At 50.9% G+C, this 7,888-nt stretch overlaps 3 protein-coding genes across 3 annotated transcripts in view; 2 read left to right on the forward strand and 1 right to left on the reverse strand.

Annotated features, from left to right (window-relative positions):
* The window catches only part of Pmar_PMAR025952 (succinate dehydrogenase, putative), a gene marked incomplete at its 5' end in the record, with an annotated part of 2,880 nt that extends 1,100 nt beyond the window's left edge, over nt 1-1,780 (forward strand). The window contains one exon of the mRNA XM_002777538.1: nt 9-1,780. Coding sequence (XP_002777584.1) covers nt 9-1,556 — 1,548 coding nt within the window. The 3' untranslated portion in view covers nt 1,557-1,780. The remainder of the gene's footprint in view (nt 1-8) is intronic.
* An 867-nt stretch (nt 1,781-2,647) lies between these two features.
* On the forward strand, nt 2,648-5,974 carry Pmar_PMAR025953 (succinate dehydrogenase, putative; the record flags this gene model as incomplete). The annotated part of the gene is made up of 1 exon (XM_002777539.1): nt 2,648-5,974. The coding sequence occupies one exon, from the start codon at nt 2,648-2,650 to the stop codon at nt 5,972-5,974; it is 3,327 nt and encodes a 1,108-aa protein (XP_002777585.1).
* An 824-nt stretch (nt 5,975-6,798) lies between these two features.
* On the reverse strand, nt 6,799-7,549 carry Pmar_PMAR025954 (hypothetical protein; the record flags this gene model as incomplete). Its single annotated transcript, XM_002777540.1, has 4 exons — nt 6,799-6,919; nt 6,977-7,140; nt 7,308-7,386; nt 7,464-7,549. 4 exons carry the CDS (start codon nt 7,547-7,549, stop codon nt 6,799-6,801), a joined length of 450 nt encoding a protein of 149 aa, XP_002777586.1.
* Nucleotides 7,550-7,888: the final 339 nt, after the last annotated feature.

Raw genomic sequence — 7,888 nt, forward strand, 5'->3', positions numbered from 1 at the left:
TTGTCGAGGCCTCTGCTGCGTCGGCCCCTGCCGCTGCCACTCCTGTCGCTGCCCCCGCTGCTGCTCCCGCTGCTGCTACCAATGGTTACACTTTGGAAGAGGTTGCCAAGCACAACACTGAGAGTGATTGCTGGGTTGTTCTCAACGGACAGGTTTTGGACGTGACTGATTTCCTTCCCGAGCATCCTGGTGGAAAGCTCGCTATCATGACTTTCGCCGGCAAGGACGCTTCAAAGGAGTTCAACATGATCCATCCCGCTGATGTTGTCGAGAAGTATGTGCCCGAGTCTATTCTCGGACCTGTTGTTGAAGCCTCTGCTGCTGCCGCCGCCGCCACTGCCGCTCCGGTCGCCCCTGCTGCTGCTACTCCCGCCAACGGCATCACCATGGAGGAGGTCGCCAAGCATACCAGCGAGACTGACTGTTGGGTGGTTGTCAATGGCCAGGTCCTGGATGTCACCAACTTCCTTCCTGAGCATCCCGGTGGAAAGCTCGCTATCATGACTTTTGCCGGTAAAGACGCCTCCAAGGAGTTCAACATGATCCATCCAGCTGATGTTATCGAGAAGTACGCCTCTGATGCCGTCCTCGGACCTGTGGTTGAGGCTTCGGCTGTTGCCCCTGCTGGTGCCTCCAACAACTTGGCTCAGCCTCTTCTCAGTGACTATTCTGCCAAGGCTGTTCCTGCCCAATGGTGGGGTGAGGAGCGCAACACCTGCGACTTGCATGGCCCTCTTGGACCCTCTGTCTGGTCGTACTGTGCTGCTCTCTGCTACTTCATCTGGATGTTCGTGATCGAGACTTTGAAGACCATCTTCACTATCAAGAACTGGAAGAACATTTCCGATAAGTCTGGATTGACTCGTTCTGCTATCTTCATGATGGTCTTCGTCACGATCCATGCTTTGGGTAACATCCATTTATTCTTCGGAGCTATCCACTTCAATGCTTACGCCTACTTCCTCAACCACCCTTGCCCCTGGAGCACTCTTCTCCTCCCTGTGGAGATCTATCTTCTTGCCTGTGGTCTCTTGCATGTTACTGTCGCTACCGTCCGTACCTTCAAGTTCAAGAGTATGAACAGCAGCATCGATCAACTTTGGTTGTTCTTGACTGGCTGCGTTCTCTTCGTGTTCCTGGTTGTCCATCTCATCCAGTTCCGCTTCGTTAGCGAAGCCGCGGCTCCTCAGTACTACTTCCGCACCAAGTGGATGTATCCCTTCTACTGCAGCGGTGACGATACCTCTTGCGAGCTTGTCCACTTCAAGGATCTTTACAAGATGGAGATGAAGTACTTCGAGAGCTTCGGCTGGGTTCTCTTCTATGAGGCCGGCGTTATCGCCTTCTGGTCCCATATGAAGGAGGGTATTCGCAAGGTCATCGCTGCCTACGCGGGCATTCCTCGCAAGTACAAGTCTCAGGCTCAGTTCTTCGGTCAGCTCATGGCCTGGGTACTCGGTCTTCTCTACTTCTCCTACCCCTTGTTCAGCTACTTCGCTCCCATCAAGGATTGGGCCAAGTACGATGCTGCTATGCCCACTCCCGTGGAGATGTAAATGATGTTACTGGGCTGCTCCTGTGGTGAGGCTATTTGCCTCTGATATTTTTCTAGTCGTTGACTCGGCTAATGTTTTCTTTGTGTATGATTGGCGGTTCGATAATCGTCTACTATTTAAGTTGCTTTGGTTGTTCAGCCAGCTCCCGGTTCCCGATCATTATGTCACGGTATACTCTCAATCCAATTGTGAATTCCGCCGTGGCGTATTAGGGCGGACCCGTCTAGTTCAGTTACCCGTGTTGGGTCACGTTTCCACTAGTTGTTGTTCTTATTGAGTTCAGTTGTTAAGATAGGAAGGGCAAGTCAACCGTTGAACATCTAGGGAGTACGATGCAACGCTCTTCCCGAATGCGCATACTACTAGATATTCATAGGCGGTGGTGTACGTAGAATGTGATCAATGAATCTCCGAGTTTATCATGTGAATACGTTGTTGTGACAGTATGGGATGATCCGGAACGTTCGATAGTTTCCGTCTAAGCTGTTTGAGAATTGAGCATGGTGGACTTTGTGTGATTCGTCTACATTTCTCCGCGTTCCATCGTATAGCTATTCGCTTCGTTCCAATCGATACAGGATGAACACTTTGGCGTCAATAGTGTTCATCGTGTCAGTTTCTTTGAGCGATTCTCGATAAGGCAGTGTGAAGACTCTCACATAATGAATTTGCGAATTTAGAGTTAAGCGTACCGATTCTCCATTGCTTCTTCATAACCTCGTACGATCGCAACTCAGTTTAGTCGTTTACAACGACTCATTCATTGATCGGTTGTCAGTTTGATCGCCTATCAAACAGTCCGAGCTTCACGAGCTTCATATGGAAAAGCAAAGCTCAGGAAGCACTCACCCCATAGCTTAGCTTTTCTGTCCCCGGCTGTGTCGTGGGCTTCGCCTCCAACCGTGCTGTTGGCAGTAGGTCTCGGCGTATTCACTAGGGGATATCGAGATTGTTTGTCACCATTTTCTTATGTTACTTGATTGGTAGTGGAGAGTTAAACGTGAAACTCATCGCAATTTAAAGATGGTGATGCAGTTCAATCTGGTTATATAATTTCGTATGTTCAGTTTTTGGGGCATTGTTACTACCTCATGTCGTCCACTAACCAGGTCATCGTCGTCGGAGGCGGTCTCGCCGGTTTCTCTGCCGCTAACACGGTATTGGAGAACGGTGGTAACGTTCTTTTGATCGATAAATCTGCCTTTTGCGGTGGTAATTCTTCCAAGGCTACCTCTGGTATCAACGGTTCTTGCACTAGAACTCAGAAGAAGCTCGGTGTTGAGGATTCCAACGAGCTCTTCGAGTCTGATTGCATGAAGGGTGGCTCCAAGAGCCCCGAGCTCATCAAGACTATGGTCGAGCATTCTGGTAACTCGGTCAACTGGTTGATGGACAACTTCGATCTCGATTTGTCCCTCCTCGCTCGTTTGGGTGGCCACTCTGCCGAGCGTACCCATCGTGGCAAGGAGCGTTTCCCCGGTATGACTATCACTTACGCCCAGATTCAGATGGCGGAGGCTATTTCCAAGGCCCAGCCCAGCAGATGCCAAATCATCAACAAGGCTCGCGCCACTGACCTCATCAAGAATGAGAAGGGTGAGGTTGTTGGTGTCGAGTACACCACTAAGGATGGCCAGACCCATAAGGTCTATGGCCCTGTTATCCTCGCTACTGGTGGTTTCGGTGCTGATTTCTCCAAGGACGGTCTTCTCGCCAAGTACCGCCCCGATCTCCTCAAGCTCTCTACCACCAATGGTGAGCACTGCACTGGTGATGGAATCAAGATGGGTATGGCCGCCGGTGCCGACACTGTCGATCTCGAGTGGGTACAGGTCCATCCTACTGGTCCTTGTAACCCTAAAGATCCCGACTGCAAGGTCAAGTTCCTCGCTGCTGAGGCTCTCCGTGGTGTTGGTGGTCTTCTTCTCGATGCCGATGGGAAGCGTTTCTCCAATGAGCTTGGCCGTCGTGATTACGTCTCCAACAGGATGTTCGCCAACAAGGGACCTTTCCGCCTCGTCCTCAACTCTGCCGCTGCCAACGATATTCACTGGCATGTCGAGCATTACGAGGGCCGTGGTGTTATGAAGCACTTCAAGAGTGGTTATGATCTCGCTAAGGAGATGGGTATCGCCCCCTCCACTCTCGAGCAGACCTTCAAGAGCTACATTGAGGTTGGTGACAAGCAGACTGCCGATCCTGACAATGGTCCCTATGATGCCTACCCGTCTGGAAAGACTTGGGATGAGTGGGGAAAGAAGTTCTTCAAGAACTACAACTACAAGATGGATGACGAGTTCGATGTTGCCATCGTCACTCCTCTCGTTCACTACTGCATGGGTGGTTTGAAGATCGATACTACCGGTCATGTTCTCGACAAGGAGGGTAAGCCCATCCGCGGCCTCTATGCCGCCGGTGAGCTCATGGGAGGTGTTCACGGCAACAACCGTTTGGGTGGTAACTCTCTACTAGACTGTGTCGTCTTTGGCCGTCTCACTGGCAAGGATCTCTGTGAAAATGTTCTTGGTCTCAGCCAAAAGTTGAGTTTGAAGGACTTGAAGGTTGCTCCTGCTACGCAGAAGGCCGCTCCTGTTGCGCAGAAGGCTGCTCCCGCTCCGGCTGCCGCCCCCGCTGCTCCCGTCTCTAACGGTTACACTTTGGAGGAGGTTGCCAAGCACAACACCGAGAGTGATTGCTGGGTTGTTCTCAACGGCAAGGTTCTTGATGTTACTGAGTTCCTTCCCGAGCATCCTGGTGGAAAGCTTGCTATCATGACTTTCGCCGGCAAGGACGCTTCCAAGGAGTTCAACATGATCCATCCTGCTGATGTTGTTCAGAAGTACGTCCCTGATTCCATCCTTGGACCTGTTGTCGAGGCCTCTGCTGCGTCGGCCCCTGCCGCTGCAACTCCTGTCGCCGCCGCCGCTGCTGCTCCCGCTGCTGCTACCAATGGTTACACTTTGGAAGAGGTTGCCAAGCACAACACTGAGAGTGATTGCTGGGTTGTTCTCAACGGACAGGTTCTGGACGTGACTGATTTCCTTCCCGAGCATCCTGGTGGAAAGCTCGCTATCATGACTTTCGCCGGCAAGGACGCTTCAAAGGAGTTCAACATGATCCATCCCGCTGATGTTGTCGAGAAGTATGTGCCCGAGTCTATTCTCGGACCTGTTGTTGAAGCCTCTGCTGCTGCTGCCGTCGCCGCCGCTCCGGTCGCCCCTGCTGCTACTCCCGCCAACGGCATCACTATGGAGGAGGTCGCCAAGCATACCAGCGAGACTGACTGTTGGGTGGTTGTCAACGGCCAGGTTCTGGATGTCACCAACTTCCTTCCTGAGCATCCCGGTGGAAAGCTAGCTATCATGACTTTTGCCGGTAAAGACGCCTCCAAGGAGTTCAACATGATCCATCCAGCTGATGTTATCGAGAAGTACGCCTCTGATGCCGTCCTCGGACCTGTGGTTGAGGCTTCGGCTGTTGCCCCTGCTGGTGCCTCCAACAACTTGGCTCAGCCTCTTCTCAGTGACTATTCTGCCAAGGCTGTTCCTGCCCAATGGTGGGGTGAGGAGCGCAACACCTGTGATTTGCATGGCCCTCTTGGACCCTCTGTTTGGTCGTACTGTGCTGCTCTCTGCTACTTCATCTGGATGTTTGTGATCGAGACTTTGAAGACCATCTTCACTATCAAGAACTGGAAGAACATTTCCGATAAGTCTGGATTGACTCGTTCTGCTATCTTCATGATGGTCTTCGTCACGATCCATGCTTTGGGTAACATCCATTTATTCTTCGGAGCTATCCACTTCAATGCTTACGCCTACTTCCTCAACCACCCTTGCCCCTGGAGCACTCTTCTCCTCCCTGTGGAGATCTATCTTCTTGCCTGTGGTCTCTTGCATGTTACTGTCGCTACCGTCCGTACGTTCAAGTTCAAGAGTATGAACAGCAGCATCGATCAGCTTTGGTTGTTCTTGACTGGCTGCGTTCTCTTCGTGTTCCTGGTTGTCCATCTCATCCAGTTCCGCTTCGTTAGCGAAGCCGCGGCTCCTCAGTACTACTTCCGCACCAAGTGGATGTATCCCTTCTACTGCAGCGGTGACGATACCTCTTGCGAGCTTGTCCACTTCAAGGATCTTTACAAGATGGAGATGAAGTACTTCGAGAGCTTCGGATGGGTTCTCTTCTATGAGGCCGGCGTTATCGCCTTCTGGTCTCATATGAAGGAGGGTATCCGCAAGGTCATCGCTGCCTACGCGGGCATTCCTCGCAAGTACAAGTCTCAGGCTCAGTTCTTCGGTCAGCTCATGGCCTGGGTACTTGGTCTCCTCTACTTCTCCTACCCCTTGTTCAGCTACTTCGCTCCCATCAAGGATTGGGCCAAGTACGATGCTGCTATGCCCACTCCCGTGGAGATGTAAATATATATGCATATTTAGTGCGGAAGTATTTATCTACTATTCATTCTCTTGATAGTAATATGGTGTCACCACCAACTGTTCAGTATATTCCATAAGTGGAGTCTTGACTTGTTTTATCTACGAGTCTTTTACGTTAATCATATGGTACAACTGAATGCGATTGTTCCGTGAAAGACTAATGATTGTGTTCATAGTGGAAGATACAGTCTACCAAGGGAAATGACAACTCTCCATGTGGGGTGGATTGGGCATAATGAGGATAAATTCGGAACCCCATAAGTGAGTTCGATTTCAAGTTGACACACAACGAAACACGGCAGCTTAATCTTGAGATGATCCTGTTCATCAGTGGAAGTCTCGAGCCATCACGGCTAAATGCTCCGTAGCAGTTAACTATCCATGTTTGTAATTTCCACCACAGTACTCCGCTAGCCATAACTCAAGATGATCAGGTCAATCTTATTAATCGGAAATTGTCTCATGCTGCATAGTTATAGTCTGCTGTGAGCTGAAATATTCTCCTCAACGGCGAGAAATCTTCGACAGAGTCGGCTTCGTCCCTACAACACAAAAGTGGCACGAACGCGGACAATAGCACATATTTTATTCCAGCCTTGTTACGACCCTGATTCCACCTCCCAGAGCAGTAAAAGCGAGCCTACTCGGTGGATCGTAATCTCCCAAGCACGAAAGAGCTGTCCTGCTTACTGCCAGAGATCAACAAGTGACTACCAACATGCACAGGAAAAGAGGACGGCGACGGAGCCGTCACCTCTTCACACCATCTGGAAGGAGCTCGATCACACTGCTTCTAACTCAGTCAATCACCTATTGATTGTTGCCCGGTCGGGCGACTGTCTACTCGCTGATTGCCTCGTATGCGAGACCACACCAGCACTGTCACCCCCCTGCATCGGGGCTCTATCGGGACCGACAGGAGGAGTGCTGAAGAATAAAGGCATCCATATATTCACCAGTAGAGGAAGTTCACTGCCCACTCACCCTTTGAAGGCCTCTTCAGCATGGCATTGTTTTGCGGCCATACCATCCTTACCATACATTCCTTGGATACTCGGCGACTGACGGGTGCCTGCTCTCTGTCGAACGCCTGTCGGGTCTCTGTTTTTGTTAGAGGGGTAGGGCGTGATTTTGGGCGCAAAGGTGGCCTGATTGCATACACAGAACTGTACCAAGAAGTCAGGTGCAGGAGAGTGTTCTGGGATCTCCTGCTGATGTCTACTATACAAAAGAACAGTCCTTCGGAGATTTCGTATCCAGAAACGATGGTAATGATACCACCACCAGAAGAAGAAGCGATCGGTCCCCGACTAACCTCTCTCATTCTGGCTGATTCAATAGCTTTCCTCTTCTCCTCAATCTTAGCCTTCGAAACCTCCGCTGCTCGTAAGAGCCTACATCAATAAAATAAAGAATGTAGTCCAGGAGATTCCACAGAGCTGAACCGGCGATTGTATACTGAATTACTCACCTGTTCCCCACCGCTCCCTCCTGACCTGGTTTATGCCCACGTCTCGAATATATATTCGGCGCGAAGGTACATACAGCCTGATACATACGGTGAAAACATTATACTTCGAATACAACTCTAAGGTCGATCTCGAGGGACATCACCTTCATCTCAGCCTCGCATTGAGCCTGTCGCTGCTCCCTCCGACGTCTCACTTCTTCCGCCCAGGTATCCAAATCCTTCCGCGTGCGCGCCAAAGACCGGCTTCGACGATTGATCACTGGTGTATGCCGAATTCCCTCTTCTCTACCAAGTCGCTCCTTGTGATCAGCTATCGAGGCCTCACGAGCGGACAGTAATTTACTACTGCGTAAGGCAATCGAAGGCACGTCGGAGGCCATCTTCCGGGATCTGATCTCTAAAAAGTGTCACGCGCCACAAAATTT

The sequence above is a fragment of the Perkinsus marinus genome, assembly GCF_000006405.1.
Source record: "Perkinsus marinus ATCC 50983 genomic scaffold scf_1104296951506, whole genome shotgun sequence".
In the NCBI taxonomy this organism is placed as follows: Eukaryota; Perkinsozoa; order Perkinsida; family Perkinsidae; genus Perkinsus; species Perkinsus marinus.